Below are 21,197 nucleotides of genomic sequence, written 5' to 3'. Positions count from 1 at the left end.
AGTCATTATAAATAGCTGAGACTGTGAGCGACAGAGCATGTCATACCATTGTGTGTGTGCAGATATAATAAATATGCACTGTCCATTAAGGCAGCTCAGAGGCTGCCCGTATATACTCAGTGTGTGGGTGGTTTGAACTAAGCATCCCCGTGTTTTATTCTTTCCCCTCCCTGCTGCAATCCCCCCCCCCGCCCCCGCCCTTCTCCCTTTATCTGCGCACGCTGGCTGCTGGGTCTGCCTCGCTGCTGTGCCTGATTGCATTTCCGTGTCCTGTTTAACCTACTTTTTCACGAGGTGTTGAGCCGGCTTGCTGCATCCCCTCCCCCCCCCACGAGGAGAACAAATAGGGCTGCATGCTCCACTGCCAGGCACAGCAGGAAACCAAGCGCTCCAGTCTTTTTACCAAGGAGGTGCTGGGCTGATAGTGCTGCCGGATCCCCTGCTGCATTACTGATGTTGATACTCTGTGCTAGGATCACACCTTCCTTCAAGGCGAGGGGCAAGTCTTGAGAGAAAGGCAGGGGATTTTCCCCATTGCACAGACAGGTAAACTGAGTCTGGCAGAGCCAGGCCTCTGTTCTAAATAAATAAGCCACAGACTGAACTCGAGCTCAGGTGTATGAAGGCTCCATTTGCTCCCTCAGTCCATAGCCCTGGGCCAGTGCAGGATTGGTCCTTAGTCTTTCCCCCAGGGGTTTTGTCCAGTCTGGTTATTCATTGGTGTCTGACTCTAGATACCCCAAGGAGAGCGACAAGAATGACAGGTTTGGGCTGGTGTTTTAAAGTCTTCTGTGGATCTGAGGATGTAGGTGGGGCAGAGCTGTTAGCGAAGGAGACGGGCTGGGTGTTCTATTCTTGCCCTGGCCTTGCCAACACCCCTTAAGCACATCACTTACACTTACGCAGCCACCAAAGCTGGGCCCCGAACTTGTTACAGGCCGCTGCTGTGGTGGTTCCAAGCAGGATGGAAAAGTGTCTCTTCTCTGCTAGTAAGTGTCATTAGCTTCCTTGTGACATTTTAAAATCCTCACATCCCCACTCAGCAGGAATAAACAAGCCCCCAGCTGCGTTAGGAAGCACTGACTCTGGGCTGCTGCACCACTGACAGGTTAGCCTTGACCCTCAGCCATCCAGCACTAGCCCTCTTGGCTACAGCTAGGGATTTGCCCAGTGCCAGCCACTAGACTAGACGATAGGCCCAGGGCAGCCCCAAGGCAAGCTGATTTCTGACCATAGTACACGAACCCCCAAGGCAGAGGTGGGCAAACTTTTTGGCCTGAGGACCACATCTGGGTATGGAAATTGTATGGTGGGCCATGAATGCTCATGAAATTGGGGGTTGGGGTGCTGGCTCTAGGGTGGGGCTGGGGATGAGGTGTTTGGGGTGAAAGAAAGTGGTCCGGGCTCAGATCAAGAGGTTTGGAGGGCAGGAGGGGGATCAGGGCTGGGGCAGGGGGTTCGGGCACAGGAGGAGGTCAGGGGTACAGGCTCTGGGCAACACTTACCTCAAGCAGCTCCCAGAAGCAGCGGCATGTCCCCCTTCCACCTCCTACACAGAGATGTGACCCCAGCCAGGCAGCTCTGCATGCTACCCTGCCTGCAGGCGATGCCGCGGTTCCTGGCCAATGGAAGCTGCAGAGCTGGCGCTTGGGGCAGGGGCAGTGTGCAGAGCCCCCTGGCTGCCCCTACGCATAGGAGCTGGGTGTGTGTGTGGGTGGAAATGTGCCGCTGCTTCTGGGAGCTGCACGGAGGCACGGCCCGTGCGGAGTGGGGCAAGTCCCTGACCCCGCTCCCCAGCAGGAGCCTGAGGGACAGATTAAAAGGTCTGATGGGCCAGATGCAGCCCGTGGTTTGCTCACCCTTGAGCTAAGGTATTTATCTTCCCACCTTCCTGTGAGCAGAGCAATACTATTAGCCCCATTGTACAGCTGGGCAGAGGATCCGACCCCCAAAGGTACTTAGGGGTCTCTGCTGCACAGTGCAATTCCTAGGCCTGAGCTAGGCCCCCAGGCTCTCTGTACGATGCCTGGGGAGAGTGAGGTGCTGGAGCAGTCTCCGAAGTGAGCAAGCAGCTGTGTACACCCACCAGGCGTGAAATGCCAAGGAAAGAGGTAGGGCTTAGGCCCAGATCTTCAGTTATTTATGGTTCTCGGCTGGGAACCCCTTCTGGGGGAAGGTGCCTAAGCCACGTCCACGTCTTCTTAATCAGGCAGCACGGGGACTGGAGCCCAGACCTCCCACAACTTAGGGGATTGCCCTAATGACCTAGGCGCACATGCACACACCCGGCTCACCTCTAGCTGCCTTTTGTAAGTCTCTCAGCATGCCTGGTGAGACAGGCATGGGCTCACCTCCTGTGGGAATCCTGAGGCTTGAGCGAGGGCTCCAAGCAGCTCATTAGCTGGAGGGCAGCGTTAGACCTTGAGGTAGCTTTGTACATACCAACCAATGCAAACTTAGGCATCTCCATGGTTAAGTGGCAGCTGCATGATGGCTTTGAGAAGGTCAGTGGCACCCACCCATTGGACTTAAGCACCTACATCGCTTTCTAAGTGACTTGCCCAAGGCCACAGAGGAAGTTTGTGGCAGAGCAGAGACTTGAACGCAGGCTTCCCAAGTCCTAGGCTGGTGCCCTACCCACAAGCCCATCCTTCCTCTCAACGCAAGTAAGTGGTGCAGTGCAGGCCTCTGGTGTGGCAGTGCCTGAGAGATACGCCCGCCTCCCCAAACACAGGCGGAGAAGAAAGAGGCTCGACCAACAAACAAATCCCCCAACACCTCACCTTCACTTGACATTGGGTTTATTTAGTTAGTTATCGACTTACACAAATAAACCAGGAGGCTAAAAACAAACGATGGCTTTAAAAACAATATCGTCTTCAATAAATAAAAGGCACGGGCCAAGCCGGGGACGCCGCCAGCCGCAGGGGAGGCCTGTACAAACGTGGTTAAAAAGCAGATCCCCGCACCGCCCTCATAAATAACAGAGCACGTGAGGTACAAAACAGAACAATGGACAACACAACTGAGTGACGGACAATACATAGTAGAATTAACCCTACTGTAAACAATGGGATAACACCCTAGGAGGGCTGGGGTGAGGGATGCCAGCCCAGGAGCCGCATGCTGGGCTTGGACAGAGATGCTGGCCCCAGATCTTGCACCATGTCTAGCACATGACGGTAGCGCTGCAACATGCATACCTAAGCTTCCCCCCACCCGAGAGGAGGCGGCTCATGGGCCTTGGTTACCTGATCTATTATCACTGAAAAGCCAGAGGGGCTCCCCCGGCCTTGTTTCTGAAGGTCTCAGTCCTGGAGTTTTTGACCTACTGAGAATTATGGGGCGGTCTTGTTAATGCAACACTGCAGTACGCTAGAGTGATGGGCCAACGTGCCGCACGCCCGGCCGCGATGCTGCAGTGTTCTCAGGGCCAGGACTGGAAGATGCTGTTGGAGTTTGTGGTCCCAGGGCGGGTTTGCTGGGTAAGCGCCCCCAAGCATTAGTCATTGCTCACAGGATGGGCCCTGCAATAATGCCCGGTCATAGAGGAGAGCTCTGAATGGGATCTAAGTGAGCTGGAGTGAAACGGTAGCAGCCCCCTGGCAGATCCTGCATGATGCCCTCTCCGACCTGCGGAGCCATTGCCATGTGAGAACAGAGCAAGTAGGGTCAGCCCCAGGGTTCTCTGGCCAGGAGGCCCCTTGGGCAGGGAGCCCTGAGGATAGTCAAGAGGCTTCACAGGTGCTAAAGCCGACAGGCTCATTAATCTGACCGCCTGTAGCCCCCAGGCCATCAGAACAAGTGGGTGAAATCCTCATCCAGTGGGAAAGGATGGATGCCACTAAAGGGCTGGCTGGGAAAACTCACCCATCCCTTTTTCTAAAGGGGGCGGTGGATTGCCCTAGGGCGGCGTAGGCAGAATGGCCAGCACTTTCATGGATGCCAGGGGGTAGCCCAAAAGCCCCGCTCTCTCTGTTCCCGGATTTAAAAAAAAAAAAAAAAAAAGGTAAGTCGTTCTTAACAGCAACAATTTCCCTTCTTTAGAGGGGTAACTGCCCCCAGCAGAACATTGTCCTCAACTGACAGAGCCGCTGCTCTCCTCTGCCGCGGACAAGGCTCTAAGAAAAATCCTTCACTGAGAAACTGGAAAGTAACCCTGAGCTGAGAGTTTGAAGGGGAGGGGGAGGAATTCCCCACAGCCTCATGTGCAGTGTTAGCATCCAGAGCGGAGACCTGGTTGGGTCCCGAATCAGCTTCCACCACTGCAGCAAACACAAAGTCAGCCACTGACTCGAGTAAGCTGGGGCAGCCCCTTAGCGCTGGGCAGCAGGCAGAACCCGGCCCCAGACACGGACCATCCTGTCACAACCCAGCCGCACAGCTCTTCCCGCTAAAGCCAAAGATCCAAAATTAAACACCAAGCAGAGAGTCCCTGAGCTTCTGAACCAGTAAATGCAGCTTCCTGCTTGAAAAGCCGCCCCCTGGCCGCTGCCCACAAACAGAAATAAAGTCGGTCTGTCTGAGGCAGGGTTGGCACTGCTCAGCTCAATGGAGCATGGTCCCTGCTTCCCTCCCAGGCAGGAACGACAGAGGAAATGTGCCTTGAGGAAATTCCTCCCCTGCAACTTTTGTGCGTCTCTTTAAAGCTCCATTAGCTACTACACTCCACTAGCCCTCTTAGGGGGAGATGGGAGCACCATGGCCAACTACACACATTCAAAAATCACAAGAGGGGTTTAAAAATTATGATTTTTGGGGGGGAGAGGGGGAGCCTAAAATTTTGGTTCATTTTATTTTGTTTCTGGTTTCTGAGCCATTGGGGTCACATGTTCAAGCTTTTCTCCGCAACCATGCGAGCTAGAAATTTAGGGCGTGGCGAGCAAGGGGGATTAATGAAAGCTGAGTGTGTCCTCTAATCACATGGACCCAGGAGCTGGGGCTTTAAGAAAAAACACCAGATGCGGCGAGACATGATAAAAATCACGCTGCGAGAGCTGTGCCCTTACTGGACTAATGCAATCACCATTGGGACGTGAAAGTAGACAGAGCTTTGGTAACATGCGGCTGGGCTGTCTACAGCCAGAGAGTTTCACTGCAAGTCACCTGGGTTTCTCTTTGTTCATGAAGGGGAAAGAGAAAGCCAAACTCGCCATCCCTACCACTAGCCGCCAACCCCAGCCTGGTACGTTGCAATGCTACGTTCCCACTCATCCTGGAGCCCATGGGAGGTAGGAACATGCTCCAGGCCAACAACAAGCTGCCTCTCTCTCTGCCCCAGCCCCTAGTTTAAGAACACTGCCCTTTGCTGGAGCAACAGCCCCCATGATCTAAAGAAGGCAGCATAGTTTTTCCAGTTGGGCGGCAAAGAATCCCCCATCCCTCCCATAGGTCCTGGAACTAGGGGGGCTGCCGCACCTGCTGGCTTCAAGTGGGGTTTACAGTTTGGTTCAGTGGCTCTCACACCCCCACTATACGAATTGTTCCAGCACCCGAGCCCTCCGCGCCCCCTTCCCCTCCCCGCAAGTCCTTCCCTAAAAGAAAAATGCTTTGAGATGCTGGGCATGTCCTTCAGCTCCTCCCTGCCGGCCCGGGCCCTGGTATCCGGGGCTGCGCCTTGCGATTCTCCAGGGTGGTGGTGCTCTCCCGAGGGGAAAATGAGTGTCACTCTTCGCCTTCAGCATCGCCCAGGGTGTGCGTTTCTTGGGTGGACTGTTGAACCAGAAGCCTCCAAGTGAGCCGCTTCTCAGGTCTCCTGGTGCGTGAGGGAGTCAGATGATCACCTGGAGTGGGAGGCAAGAGAAGAGACGTGTGACCAACACGCAGCCTCTGGGGCGGCAGCCAGCACAGAGGACAAGGGCGAGCTTGGCAAAACGCTGACAGAGCTGGGTCCTGGAGTGAGAGGAACTCCTGGGTCCCATCCCCGGCCCTGCCAGTGGCTCACAGTAGGACCTGGATCAAGTCGCTTAGGGCTTGTCTACACAGGGACACCCAGTTGTGTTAATCCAAAAGTAATTTAAAGTGGATTAGTTAAAAAAAACAAAACAAAAAAACTACATTCAACTCCCCTCGCTCAGAATTAAAGTAGCATTAATTCGGTTAAACTAAACCGAATTAAAGCCACTTTAATCCATTTTGAACGTTAATTCAGATTAACTGTCCTGTGTGTCCTTGTAGACAAGCCCTCAGTGTGTCCATACCTCAGTTTTCCCCATCTGTAAAGTGGGGCTAAGCCTACTTTCCCACTTCACGGAGGTGTTGGGAGATTTAGCAAGAGCTTTGGGGAACCATGCAAGGGAACAGGAGAGTTAAGGATGGTTATAACAGGCTGGTTGTGGAAGCCTTGGTGCTGAGTCTGCTACAATGCCCACCCCCACATCCCTTCAGCCTTGCATCTAATTGGGAGGTGCTTGAAGGGTGAGGGCAGGTTACGGTCTAGAAAGAGACCCCTAGCCATGCTGCCCTGGAAGATAATTACTAGAAGTGTCCAGGGGGTAATACAGCTACATCCCCGTAGACCGCCACACACGTGCCAGCGTGCACATACAACTTAGTCCATACCCAGCCCCACTTCTAGGGTGAAGAGCCACCGGCAGCTTGACACCCAAGTCTTTCCTCTTCTATGGAAAGAAAAATTTGGCCTCAGGGACCCCCCTCTGCCCCCGCCCCACCAAGAGAGACAAGGAGAACATTAGTCTCCATAGTGGGGGACAGGATCTGGGTTTTAAAGATCTCAAGGACCCCTACAGAGCAAACCCAACCGTATCACATTAGCTGCTTCACTAGGGCCTGAGTCAGCCAGCGCTCTGCTGGGCATTCACGGTTCCAGGGAATCCAGGTGTTTTAAACCGGATGATACTTAGGAGCCAAAGCCATCCTCTCCCTGGTCAGTGTGAGCATTGAGCGTCTAACCGGGGGTGTCCCCATACATCAAGACTCAAGACAATGCGCCAAAACAGGGACTGCAGTAGAATGACCAGATGGACAATCTGCACCTGGAGTTACACAATGGCCCCCTGCCTTGGGCAGCCAGCTCCCCGATGGGCACACCTGGCTGGGCAGCTCTGCTTGCCGGATCTGCCACCACTGGAGTTTAGCATGATTAAAAGCTTCACACTTCCTTGGAACCCCCCTCCTCCACCCATGCAATGGGATTATTGACAACACAGCCCCTCTTGGGGGCGCCTGTCGCGACAAGGGACCAGCCCTGGCCTGAAGAGCTTTCAGTCTGAAGCGGTCTTTGAGAACAGAACATCAGGGTGAATGGAGGTTCAGGTAATCAAGGGAACATCTGAGACTGACCTGCCCTACTGCTTTAACGGGTTCAGGTTTTTAGGGAAAATGGCTCAAATGGCCTAGTTTGCCCGAGGGTTTCACTTTGGGTTACGGACCAGGCAGGGCCTTCTTTCCCAACACCTGGTTTTCTGCTGCCATAGTTAGGAAGGGCGATTATTTGTAGTGGGGTGGGATCTAGTGTAGATCAATCTCTGATAATTTTCATATAACTTTACATTGTGCCTCTTCGTATAACCTTGTGGTTGGTCTACCCACGTGTGACCTCTGTTTTCATGGGACTTTGTATCAAAGCCTCATTTAGAAACTTTGCATTGCCCTTGGTATAATATTATAGCCCCTAAGGATAGAATAAGATAGAAGAAAAAATTCTTTTTTGCTAGCAGTAGAACAAGAGCTCTCCCCGCCCCCACTCTTAATCAATTGCCCTGTTGAATGAATGAGGTGTGGATGAGCAAGGCATGGAAGGCAGCACCTCCAGACAGCCTCAACTGTTGGAGAGGGGCTGGGAGCCAGACCCAAGAACAATAAAACGTGTCAAGTGGGCTCATTAAAGACAAGCAGACATACCAACCAAAAGCACCTTCTTTTGGAAACACCCTCTTTGCAGCATTGGGACAACACTCAAAAGAAAGCAGCACAAAGGACCAATGGACACAGACACAGAGTTTGAATCTGGTCTAGATTTGCATAAGAGGAAAGCTGCTATAAAAGTGAGGTGTCTTGCAGAGGACCCTGGGTCTCGTCTTGTCAACATGGGAGCATCGATCCGGATCGGCAGAAGCCCGGCTCCACCCCCTCCCCCATCTAACTCACCTGGCCAGTGAAGTTAAGGGGAGCAACTAATTGGTAACAACAAGACGGAATGGGTTTGTGTGTGTGTGTGTGAGTGTAAGTGTAATATATTATATGCATATAATACAGTGTTAATGAATACATGTATTACTAATAAATGTGGTGTTTTGTCTTATTCCCCCTGAAAAGATCCTGTGCAGTACTTTAAGTACAACACTAGGAATCAGAGACCCTCCAAGTCTACGTAATGCTGAAGGGTAGAGTTGACCAAGTAGGATTTGAACCTCTGATTTCAGGGTAAGGAGCCTCAGCTTTGGCCTCTCTCAGCCTGCTGAGTCAGAGAAGAGCTTCGCTGTTAGAAGGGAGGGTGATGGATGACTTCATTCTCCAAGCAGTCCCCAACCCAAAGAGCTACACAAGCCCCACAGCTGTGCTCACCACCCACATGAAGAGAAAGCCTGGCATTTCAAGTGGAAAGACCATCTAATATCAGGGGCAAGGGATTTTTCCTAGAAGTGGGAGGGCCACTTCCCCCTTCATGGCCCCACCCCCTTCACGGCCAACGCCCTGTCCCCCCCTTCCTCATCTCCAGGGGCAGGGCCTCAGGGGGTCGGGGGAAGAGGAGGGGCAGGGGACCAAGGCCATGGTAAGAAGTGGACTGGCCAGGCCCATCCACTTTCAAGAAGTGGGAGGACCATGGCCCCTTCGCCCCACCGTTCCAGTGCCCCTGCTGAGAGCCCAGGTTCACAGAGACCAGTGGGGTTAGACCCAGAACAGCAACCGAGGGCCAAGTCAGCAGATGCCATCCCTGCGAGAGCACAGACCCTACACGCTCTGCAGCTGTGCTGTGGTGCTACGAGGGGTTGTCTGCACTGTGCTACTCGTCGTGCCGGGCACCACGTTCTAGCGTGGATTGGTCTGGTCTGATGTAGATAAAGACACTAGAAATCCCTCTCCAGCCTCTCTGCATCACAGAGCAGCCAAACAGGCACAAAGTCGCTTACCTCACCGTGGCTGTGCTGGACAAGGGTCACAGGGCCAGTACACCTGCCCCTGCATGCCTGGCCATACATGACTCCACAGCCCCATGAGGAGGACCGCTGTGGTCCGAGGGAGGAGACGCATCGCTCCTGTTTACTCCTCCCTTTGGGCTCCGAGGCGGTAGGATAATTAAGTTGTTGTGTCTGTCGACGGAGGCTGGCTCCTGCGCTCGGTTGAGGGCTACAGCGGGCAAGCGGCTCAAGGGAGGACAGGAAGGCAGCCCAGCTCTGCCTTTGGGGGAGCAGTTTCACTGGCTCCCCCGCTGGCACGACAAGCTCTGCCCCATGCTGGACCGGGGGACTGGAGCTGTTTCCCAGCCAGAGGCTGATGCGATAACCAGCTTTGGACTGAACTATTTGTGCTACTTGTCTGAAAATCAATCACAACAAAAAACCGCCAACCAGGCCAAGCCAATTCCCCTCTGCTGGGAGAGAGGGATCCTTAATTGCAGCACATGGAAGTGGGGCGGGGGCAGGGTATTCTGCAAAAGCCCCTAAGTCACTTGGGCCACAGGCCCATTGGACGCCAAGGTAGCCTGTGCTCCTTAATCTCTTGGACTCACCAGAAAATCCCACCCTCTATTTCAGAGCACTTCCATCGACTTATTTCAGCAAAGCGCAGCCTAAGTGGGTTTGTGGCAGAGCCAGGCTCCGAACCCAGGAGTCCTGCTTCCCTTCCCGCTGCTCTAACCACTAGAGGGCACTCCGCTAGTCGACCCACAAAAGCAGTGACGTATTACTCTGGGCCTGGGGTTATTGCTGCCTCTCACTCATCAGGCAACAAAGTCAAAACAAGGAGGTGGAGGCTCACGAACGCGTGTAGGTGTTGATGGCAGCATCGTCTCCCAGTCACAGAACTGCCACCCTTTCGGAGATGTGCTTCCAGGGCCCCACCCTGTCCAGCATCAAGGCTCAGGGTTTAAAGAGTCCAGCTGGACCCTTCGAGCGATCAGGGCTGAAGGTGACCCGAGATACAAGCTGGGCAGCAGTTTGCTGCCCTGGGAAATCACAGGCTGGAGCCAACAGGCCACAGGTCAGGTGCGTAGAAGGACTCAGTTGGTCCTGCAGGGTTCCAGGGCAAGTGACCGTTGTGGCGGTGCCTTGTGGGGTCAGGAAGGCCTAATGAGCCCGCAGGAACCAGAGAAGCCCACGACATGATGCAGACAAACCCTGTCCTAGCCTCTGTAGAGCTGTTCCCTCTTTGAAACCTGCTGCCGCCTACCCTTCACCCTGACACCGCTGCAGCCTGTGGGGCGCCCGGCAAAACAGAGAGCCCAGCCTGCTCTCAAGAGCCCAGCTGAGCTCTCCGCGTTCAGCTCTAGGCTAGCTGGTCCAGAACAGTCCCTCGAGTGTCCCTAACCCTCAGCACCACGGGGCAGCAAAGGGCTGGCCTGAAACAAACGGATGTACCAGGTGTTCACATCTGTGTAGCTTCCCTTTCAGCACTGCCCAGGGCTTTGGCAGGCCCTTTGCTTGTGCAGTTATGTGTAATTCAGCAACTGGCCAGCAGGGGGAACCGGAGGCCCAGGCACCTATGCCGCACAAACCATAGAATATCAGGGTTGGGAGGGATCTCAGGAGGTCATCTAATCCAACCCCCTGCTCAAAGCAGGACCAATCCCCAGACAGATTTTTGCCTCAGATCCCTAAGTGGCCCCCTCAAGGATTGAACTCACAACCCTGGGTTTAGCAGGCCAATGCTCCAACCACTGAGCTATCCCTCCCCCCCCGTGCCTGTTCCAACTCGCTCAGTCTCCGTTAAGGGACAAGTGCCAGCAAACGCCCGACGTGGCAGCCCGTCATGTGCCAGTGGCAGCCCGTCTGCCCCCCAGGAGGCTGTTCTGCATGTTCAAGCTCTCGAGCTCCTGGCCCATCTCAAGGCAGGCTCCAGGCAGGCGGACTCGGCGGTATGTGGCTGCGAGAATGCCGGCAGCAGGCCATGGCACAGGCGCCCTGCCCCCTCCCCCAGAGCAGCAGGGTCATGGGCAATGGGGGTGGTTTCTCTGGGAGCAGCTGCAGAGGAGTTTACCCGCTTAGCTCTGAAGCGTCACCCCGCACTCCACAGCCCCGTATTACTTTACATCTCCTGACCCGCCTGCACGGCTGCCTGCAGTGACCTCGCCAGCCGCCCAGCCCCATTCTGCAGAGCCCAGAGGAGCAACCCAAAGCCGAGGGTGCTTGCTGAACTCCAAATACTTCAGGCTTGTCTCTGGCTAGCCCTATGGGCTCCCAGCCCTCCCTGGGACACAGCCCTGCTCTGTTGCTCACCTGGACTGATGACCGAGCCCATACGCAGTCGCCCAGCCCCGCCTCCCACCAACTCGGGAGAAAGATGTGCAGCGAGAGCTTCCATGAGACCACAGCCCTTCGTAGCGGCTGTGCCGTTGACAGTGGGGCAGGACACACAACGTCTGGCAAACAAACCCGGTCACCCAGCCGCAGGCACGAGAGACTCCCAGGTATCAGCCCTGTGTGGCTCGGGCGTCAGAGCCGGAGCTGATCCCAGCTATGCACTGCCATAACAACACCACAGATCACATCGCTGTGCGCCAGGGCACCCTCCTGCCTTAGCCAGCGGCTACATTTTGATAATGTAGGAAGCATCACAATAAAAATGTTCCATGAGGCTCCCATAAAGATTGAGTGTGATACGCTGTGGCTGCAGGTGGTCTATGCTGCAGAACAGCCCATTTGCCAGCACTCCCTGCTGGGTCTGTCTGAACAGCCGAAAGCCCAGAAATCGGGAATAAAGTCTTAATAGACTAAACTACATGCGGGGGGGGGGGGGGGGGGGGAAGAAGGGTCTGTTGCTTTTCAGATCCTGAATTCAGTGTTCTCAAAATATTCCAACATGTGGCAGCTGAGAGACCAGAAGACCTGCTGCAGGCTAGGAAAAGGGAAGGTCATTGATTTGAGATTCTGAGTGTATCTACCCACAGTCGCTGGATGTTTCTAGGAGGATGATGCAGCAGTGGGATAGTTAGGGGTCAGCATCACAGGCACTGACTTTCTTCTGACCAGGTGGATGCTCTGCCCCGAGGCCCTGCCCCCACTCAGCTCCTTCCCCCAAGGTTCCCCCCTCGCCCTGCCCCTCTCTGTCCCTCCCCCACCTCTTGCTGCCCCTGCTCTGCCCCCTCCTCCCAGGACCTCCCCCCAACTGCCGAACAGCTGATCAGCACCTGCTAGTTTTTTGCCATGGAGCACCCACTGTGTTGGCCCCTATGGTGAGCATTAGGCCCCAGGGTTAGCACCCCATTGAGGCTGCAGGCAGTTCCTGGTGCGGGGGTTTCGGACACTGCAGGCTCACTAAAACCGCACTGCCATGCTTCATGTTGGGCACGACCCCTTTGCCGTCACAGCTAGAAGCTTGTGGCCTGGTGCTTAGAGGTGTCAAGCACCCACAGCTCCTATTGACTTGGGTAGGAGCCAGGGGGCCCAGCACCGTCCAGAGGAGCAGTTGTGGGGATGTAAAACGTAGGCGTGAAGTCTGCAGAAAGCAGTGGCTCTCCTAGAGAAGGGGCAGCATATGGCAGCCCCATCCAAACCCTCGCTGGCTGGCTCGGGGGCGCGCTGCTGCCTGACAGCTGCTTTACGTGCAGTGAGTCTGGGGACTCATTCCAGGGCCTCGAGGACACATGTCCACAGCCCCAAAACACTCTCCTCCACCTGGTGTCGTCAGCAGACAGGCCACAGGCTGAGCAGGCCAGAGAGGCAGAAGAGCCGTCTCGCTCCTCCTGACTCAGCTGCATTCTGACCGGGAGAGGGAGGTTTGGGTCCTCTGGCGCCTGCCCAGCCGGTTTATGCCGGGGATTTCAACAGGACGGTGCAGCGTGTGCGTATAATCCCAGGAGAAGCCCATATACGCACAGCTCTGTAATGCATCCGCTTGTCCAGGCCATGCTGGGAGGCAGATTTCCTTAAGTCCGATCCCCAGCCAGCTGGCTGACATGCAGAGCTCCCTGAGGCGGGGAAGGGAGGCGAGCTGTGCCTCAGAGCCACCCAGGTGATCACAGAGAGCCCGGCTCGATCCCCTCTGGGCAGGGGCAGAGTTCATATGCGCTGGAGAACAGTTCCCTCCCTGCCACCGAAATCCAGGTCCAGGTTTTAGCTCCTTTCCAGCCTTGCTTTCCAAATCAAAGCTTTAGTGAGCCGGCTGATTCTAGCGGGATGTGGAGAGGGGAGTAAAACCTGGACCGGAGCCCTCAGCCTGCGGGAGCTGGAACCCCTATTGTTCAGGATCGCCTCTCCAGCCCACCCCAGGCATGCTCACCTCTTGTTGGCTGTCGGCCGTTTTCAGCCATTTCGACCTGGCTCCGTTGCCCCCCAGCGATTTCTGCTCTGCAGGGAGGCCGCTGCGGGGGGAGTCGGCCGGCTCAGTCCCACTGCACTCCAAGATGGTTTTCACTTCTGGAGGGCTGGGCTTCTGCTCGGGGATGCGAGCCACTCGGAACCTGCAGACACAGAAGAGCATGGCTCAGAGACACTATGGCGGGGCATGGGGACAACCAGCCACCCTGGCGGCATGAGCAGCCCAGCCAGCGTTACCCCCATATGTGGGGCAGTGGGCAGGGCCTGACTTAACACTCAAGACACACTGCACAGAGACAGCAGCATCTATCTCCCAGCCTGGCCTTAGAAAGGCCGGTATATGCCTCATTACACAGATGGGGAAACTGAGGCACACAGCGGCTAAGCAGCCTGCCCAAAGTCACACAGCGATGGGTGAGGCTAAGATTTTGTTGTGGATATTTTTAGTAAAAGTCAGGGACAGGTCACAGGCAAAGAAAATTTCACAGAAGCCGTGACCTGTCCCTGACTTTTACTAAAAATATCCACAACAAAATGGGGAGCCTAGGCAGCTGCCTGGGTCCCTCTCCACTGGCAGCTCTGAGCTGCGGGAGTCCCCACCCCGCCACCCAGAGCCCCCGCCTTCTGGGGCGGCAGGGGTACGCCACAGCTTCCTGTCTCCACAGGCAGCAGGAGACCCTGCAGCTCCCAGCCGGCGCTGGCTGAAGCCATGGCAGTCTTTGGAAGTCACCAATTCCGTGACCTCAGGAGTAAATCGCAGCCTTAGCGACGAGTGGCAGAGCAGGAGGCCTGGCTCCTAGTCCCCGTCTCTAGTCGGATGATTACACCGCATCGTCTGGGTTTAAGACGCAGTGTTTGTGCTTCTTGGCTAGCCCTCCATATCCAGCCCACGTTAAACCCCGGCCGTGGTACATCCCGGAGATGGCTGAACAAGTGACCCCACCTTGGCACCCTGCTGCATAGGTATGTTCTCCCTGTGCACCAAGAGGGGGCAGGTGCCATGCCTGGCCTAGGCCTCTGCTTGGGGAGGCCTGGTCTGTATGTAACGCAGGGCCTCTGGATGGCTTGTTGGCAGCGGGGACTGAACCCAGGATTTAAAGCCATGAGCCTCCACTGCCTGGGCTAGAGACCCAGTTCCCAGCAGGCTCAAACTCTGAGGCAGTCCAGCCACTCGAGGGGGACGGAGAGCCCCACCAGGCAAGCCCCTGTTCAGCCGTACATGAGACCCAGCAATGTGAGAAGCACTTTCCTCCTCGCCATTGGAGCAGAGCCATTCTGAGCCTGGTAGCATTGAGGGCTTGGGCAGGGGCCGCTGGCTCTGGGACTGGCTCTCTGCAGCAGGCTGGAGATCATTAGGGGAAGGCTCCATTTAACAGGGCCTGCCAGACAGCGGGGTTGAGATGCACAATGGGTTGCAGCAAGTGACCCATCCTTTGCAGGGTCCCCCTGCGCACTCCTAGAGGTGGGCCCGAGCCATGATGTGGGGCTGCAAGCCTAGGCCTCGGGGCAGGCTCAGCTCCACTCCCAACAGCTCTGTGTATGACAGGGACCTACCCCCACCCTCCGGGATCTGCTCCCTTCAGGGCAGGGTCCGGTCCCGCTCACCTGCCCACGGAGAGGATGGTGATCTCTCCTGGCCGGCTGGCTTTGCCGCCCGGCTTTGCCGGCTTGGGGGCGACGCTGGCGGGAACGGGGATGGTGGCGGCCGCGGCAGTGGCGGCGGCTTCCGGAGAGAGCAGCACCTCCGGCCACTTCTTCTGGCAGCAGCGGGTGCAGCTGGGGCCCGAGCGAGTGGCCAGGCCCTGCACCGTGTGCAGGTGGTGTTGGTGCCGGCAGATGTGGGGGATGTGCGGTAGGAAGTGCAGCCTGCTGGGGAGAGAGACAGTCAGGAGGGAAATGGGGGGGGGGGGGGGAAGAGGGGGGGGGGCGCCCTAGTTAAAAAAAAAAAAAAAAAAGAAAAAAAGTCTCCCTGCGAGGGGGGCAGGCCATTCCCCTGTGACAGGGGAGATACAGGTCATGCACATCACAGCCCTGATCAGCTAGCACCCCACCGGCATCCCCACCACCAGAGCTGCCTGGGACGCTGACTAGTCTGTATCCCGGCTCCCTGCTGCCGAGCACCAACACCCAGCTGCTCACCGGCACGTCGCTCCGGGGCTGTAGGGTTTAACCTGAGCACAACTAAGCTGGGTCGGTGAGTGAAGTGACCGGCCTGTATCCTTCCTCCGGCAGCCAGCTCCTGGATGTTTTCTAGAGCTGCCCACCCTGTGCAGCGACCAACGGGTCAGCCCGGCTCACTCCCCCACGCAGCCAGTGCGGTGCCTCCTTTGGGTCACACGGTGGCAGTGCTGGTTTCCCATGGGGTTACGGCACGTTTGCATCTTGCGGCACCGATGGAATCAAGCCCCGCTACAGCCCCGCTGAGTCCTACAGGGGTTTGTCTTGAGACCAGGGCTCAGAGAGTTGGGTTTGGTTTGGGCTACAAGATGGAGCCACATAGGGGCATGTATGTTTCCTTGTTGTCCTGGGGGCTTCCTACAGGGAGACCCTTTGGGAAAAGGAGCTGTGCCTGGCCTGCCCCGATGCCAGCAGCAGCCCTGAATAGACTCCCAGCCTTCCCCTGCTCAGGCAGGCCCGTCTCCCCCCCCGCTGCAAACAAAGCCAGTATCAACACAGGGGCTGCAGGCCCAAGGCCCTTACCTGGCTGCAGGCTTGTGGCTGGTCTGCACCACCTGTTTGCTGTGGTACTCCTTCAGCAGCTCCTCCAGGGCTGCAGCGTTCTCTGTGGGCAGCAAATCAACAAAAAGGGAATTTGATCATAAAGACAGAGGAGACACAAGACCAACTGTTCAGCCATGGGTCAGCTCGGGGCCAGAGTTAGACCGTCATAGGCCTGGTCCTACTTTTCAAAGGCTGGGCTAGGCAGGTTCACAGCTGTGGCCTAGTTAGGGTCCACGGGCTGAAAGACCTGCAGCCTTTGGCGTGCTGGCTAAGGAAAGGGGACAACTCTCAGACGCTGGAGTTGTACAGAGGAGCCTCTCTGGAAATCAAAGTCACTGGCCAGCACCAATGCAGTGCTACCAATGAAGGAAACATGTTCCATCTCTCCCCTGAGTGTAACATGAAGCCACAGCTCCCCAGCTTTCAGTCCAGGGGCAACCACATGGGTCAGAGATCCCCATCTCCCTTGGTACTGTACTGACCTTTCTTCTCTGTGATCAGCTGCACAAGGACCCCGATAGTATCTTGGTTGGCATCTTCTATTCTGTAGGCTGAATTACCTGGAGAGGGACACTTGGGTATTAAAACCTGCTGCCATTCCCCAGGCACAGTAACTCAGCACCTCACCCACGTCAGCTGATTAAGCCTCATGGTGATACACAAACAGGCAAGTGGTGCACCCATTTTACAGATAGGGAAGTGGAAACGAAAGGACTCTCTCAAACTCAGTCAGTGGCCTGGCCAGACAGAACCCAGGCACTCTGGCTCTCAGTCCAATACCCTAAGCACTCTCTCCCTGCAGAGCTGTGAAAAAAGTGTTACATTTTCCCTGATGAGCCCTTCTCCCCAGGTCAGAGGGTATTGGGGATTGGTCCTGCTTTGAGCAGGGGGTTGGACTAGAGGACCTCCTGAGGTCCCTTCCAACCCTGATATTCTAGGATTCTTCTCTACCACACAAGTCAGCTGGTGTCCAGGATCAGCTGGGCGTCTTCTAGTCCTTTTATTACATAGTAGTTCTAGCACAATATGGTCTAGATAGTAGACAGCCCTGCCATGAGTCCAGGGGACTAGACTAGGTGACATCTCAAGGTCCCTAGAGCCGGCTCTCGCTAGGTCTATACTACCCGCCTGAATCGGCGGGTAGAAATCGACCTCTTGGGGATCGATTTATCGCGTCCCATCGGGACGCGACAATCGATCCCCAAATCGGCGCTCTTACTCCACCAGCGGAGGTGGGAGTAAGCGCCGCCGACAGAAAGCGGCAGAAGTCGATTTTGCCGCCGTCCTCACAACGGGGTAAGTCAGCTGCGATACGTCGAATTCAGCTACGCTATTCACGTAGCTGAATTTGCGTATCTTAAATCGACTCCCCCCTGTAGTGTAGATGTACCCTCTTTAGGTGTTGTACATACATTCACAGCCAGCAGCCCGAAGAGTTTGCAATCTAAGCGGACAAGACAAAGGGGGCATTGTGGCTGTTTTACAGATGGGAAAACTGAGGCAGAGGAAATAAGGGACTTGCCCAAGATCAAGCAGACAAAGCTGGAAATTGAACTCAGTCTACATCCCAGAGCCTTAGCCACGAGCGCAGCCTCCCTCTAGCCCAGGACAGCCAGCCAAGCTGTCCCATGCATTGTTCTCCAGCTCGTGCTGCCTTAGAGCAGATGGCCTTTTCGGGACCTTTAACAGGTCATTGGGGCAAATGGCCTGACCCAAAATCCCAGATCCTGGCATGATTCTGAGCCCCAACCTGGTGCATGAGCTTGGCTCGGATCCTTAGGGCCATACGTTCTGCCTGCTTCGTCCCACTCCTGAGGTGGGCAAGGCACTGCCAGCATTGTCAAGCTCTTCGCTTGCAGGCCCTGTGTACACTAGAGAGAGAGACATTCCTCTGGACACCCCACCCTTTCCCCACTGCTCATTCTGGCCTTTGCCCATGACCCTCAGATATTTTGAATACCAACACCACTACACCCACTGGCCAGGAGATGGCTCTGCTGTCCCAGCCCAGCCCATGCATTCTGGGTCTCGCAGAGACAGCAGCGCCTTCATTCCTCCTTAGCACAGGGAGCTGAGGTTACAGACGGTTGCTGGCTAACGCAGCTGCAGCCCAGATTGCAAGGAGAGCTGCAGCCACAGCTCACAAAGCATCACCTTGGGCCAGCGTCTGATCTCACACCAGAGAGGTGGCAACTGACAGCAAAATCCCAGCTAGGCTTCCCAAAGCCAGTGGCGAGGTCTTAGGGAGGGGATGCCCTGAGCTGGCGCAGTACGTCCTTGTATGGGGCAAAGCAAATAGCGCTGTCTGTCCAATACCTGGATTGGTGACTGCTGGCTCCATAGATTCAAGGACTGGAAGGGACCTCGAGAGGTCATTGAGTCCAGTGCCCTGCCCTCATGGCAGGACCAAATACTGTCTAGACCATCCCTGATAGACATTTATCTAACCTACTCTTAAATATCTCCAGAGATGGAGATTCCACAACCTCCCTAGGCAATTTATTCCAGTGTTTAACCACCCTGACAGTTAGGAAATTGGGGTATAATAGCACATGAGATGACAAGCGTGTTGCACGCCCTGTGTTATAATTAAGGATAAGTTTGGGTCACGGATATTTTTTAGTAAAAAAAAATAAATAAATAAAAAATAAAAGTCATGGACGGGTCACGAGCAACAAACAAAAATTCACAGAAGCCCGTGACCTGTCCCTGACTGTCACTAAAAATATCCATGATAAGGCGGCTAGGTGGGTTCAGTATCCACTGCTGCTGCGGCTCCCGGGTCCCCCACCGCTGCAGTGTGGGCAGGGCCGCCCAGAGGATTCAGGGGATCTGGGGTCTTCGGCGGCGGGGGTCCTTCTGCTGCGGCTCTTTGGGGCACTTCAGGGGCGGGTCCCGGAGCAAGTGAAGGACTCGCCGCTGGAGACCCGGAGCGGAAGGAGCCCTCGCTGCCGCTGAAAGACGCGGAGCGCAAGAAGCTCCAGGTTTTCAGCAGCAGGTCATTCACTCGCTCCGGGTGTGTTCGGTGGCACGAAGGACCTGCCGCCAAAGACCCACCAAAAACTCTTGTGGGGGCCCCTGAGGGGCCTGGAGCAAATTGCCCCCCCCCCCCGGCAGCCCTGGGTGTGGGGGAGCTCGGGGTCCCCCGGCCTGTATGGCTGGGCTGCTGAGGGGTCCTCCCACCAGGGCGAGGGCTGGGAGTTCTAGCCCTGGGGCAGAAAACATCACAATGGAAGTCATGGATTCCGTGACCTCATTGTAGCCTTAGTTATAACAATTCTTTAGTTAAAAAGCAACTGGACAATCCAGAGAAGGCCCAGCCTGGGCTTTGACCCAGGGGCCTCTGATGTGCTGTTTGAGGGACACTTCTCTCAAATACTCCCTGGTAACTTGGCTACAGTTAACTCTGATCCAGAAACTAGGTCAGCCTCAGTCCCCTTGTCGTGCCTGGCTTTTCTGCACGGCAACCACTGGCGCTGCAGACATCAGGGACTGCGAGCCCCCGTAGTCATGGTGATGGTAGCTGGGGCTGGGTGTTTCAGGGTTATTTAACTTTCATTCGGTTCAGAAAACAGAGGAGGCGCGCTGCAGGGCAATCACCCACAGCGGGCAAGCCAACAGCATGCCAGGCTGCCCTGCAGGGCTCACGCTCGGAGACAGCAGGCGGAGCAAGCGGGCACGCTGGGCAGGTGTTAGTTGTCGCTGTGGTTCTAGAGGGGTTTTGTGTTGCCTGGGAGTTTTAGTGAGGAATCAGGTTTAGAGATGAGTCTATTTCTGAGGGATCTGAAGAGGGTGGAAGCCCAGGTCAGGCGGGGGTGGGGGTGGGAAAAACACACAGCTGAAGGCACAGAGACGAATAGGAGAAGGCAAGTGAAGAGGGTGCTTGGTCTTCCTGTCTGTCAGTGTGTGTTGTGTAGGGGGGCGGGGAAGATGGATGCTGTTGTGCGGTTACTTTGTTCATAGCCTAAGGGAGATGTAGCAGCTGTCTAGAAATCACTTGCCATGCCAACTCTCGCCATTTTAAGCACAAGTCTCACAATATTTGCTGTTTTCTTCTTAAAGCTCCAACCCCCGGAGTCATGTGATTACAACCGAATCTCAGTTTTCGCGTAGAGTCCATAGGCCTCACTGCTGCAGAACACGTGACCCCCGTAAAGATTCAAAACCCAGGAACCCAAACAGGCCCCCAGGTATGTTTAAGTCTCGTGATAATTTAGCCATTTTCCTGGTTTTTAGGAGCCGGACTCAGGAATTATGAATGCACGGGAGAAGCAGGCTCCGTTTTAATCAACCCCAAGCTTCCCTCGCACCGGTTAAAAGCCCCACACATCTGCATCAGGCAGTTTTATCTGAAGGATTTCCCTGCACCTCTGCAGTGGGATTTAAGAGAAATAAACGCATGCCCCCATCATGGGCTCTATAAAGAGGGTGGGGTCAATGCAGGGAACAGGTCAAGAGCCCATTGCCTGAAAAAGCGATGTCAAAGGACTTTCCCACAGCTCCTATCTGGCCCAGGGACTAATGGCAGAAGGACAAAACTAGGACCCAGACTTCACCACAGTTCAGGACTGTCCCAAGCCAGGATTTTGATTCAGCTCCTAAAGTGGTTCACAAGCGCCACATACACAGTACTGCAGAAATGCAGCCACCTCTGGGATGGAAGGTACCAGCCAACTTGCACACAGCGAAGCATGCCAGAGTGGGGTGGGGCAGGGGAGCATTTTGCCCTGTTGTGTCTTGCCCATGAATGCTGTTATCAAAAGCACCATGACATTTCTATTGATCACACAGAAAAAGGGATTCGAGTTTTAAAGGTGTCACTGGAGAATTTCCCACATAGCAAACCTCAGGCACCTGGGTGAGATAAAACACTGACTCACACTTGCCAAGATCTGAACCGTGGACTCCGGGGGGTGCCAAATCAGACGATTAGGGATCTAAGCCATCTCTAGGAGCTACTGACCACACTCCAAATGGGCCTATTGTTTCCAGAGAGCAATTTATCTCAAGGCTCTTGATCTACCCTGGACTTTGTTTCTA

At 55.3% G+C, this 21,197-nt stretch overlaps 1 protein-coding gene across 1 annotated transcript in view; it reads right to left on the bottom strand.

Annotated features, from left to right (window-relative positions):
- Positions 1-2,784: 2,784 nt before the first annotated feature.
- RELT (RELT TNF receptor) overlaps positions 2,785-21,197 on the bottom strand; it is a 28,673-nt gene continuing 10,260 nt past the window's right edge. Inside the window, exons 6-10 of the mRNA XM_034779874.1 lie at positions 16,640-16,717; positions 16,137-16,218; positions 15,042-15,302; positions 13,399-13,579; positions 2,785-5,783 (exon numbers count right to left, since the gene is read on the bottom strand). Coding sequence (XP_034635765.1) covers positions 5,772-5,783; positions 13,399-13,579; positions 15,042-15,302; positions 16,137-16,218; positions 16,640-16,717 — 614 coding nt within the window. The 3' untranslated portion in view covers positions 2,785-5,771. The remainder of the gene's footprint in view (positions 5,784-13,398; positions 13,580-15,041; positions 15,303-16,136; positions 16,219-16,639; positions 16,718-21,197) is intronic.

This window comes from Trachemys scripta, chromosome 1, assembly GCF_013100865.1.
Source record: "Trachemys scripta elegans isolate TJP31775 chromosome 1, CAS_Tse_1.0, whole genome shotgun sequence".
Classification (NCBI taxonomy): domain Eukaryota; kingdom Metazoa; phylum Chordata; order Testudines; family Emydidae; genus Trachemys; species Trachemys scripta.
This window is presented reverse-complemented; position numbering and strand designations above follow the sequence as displayed.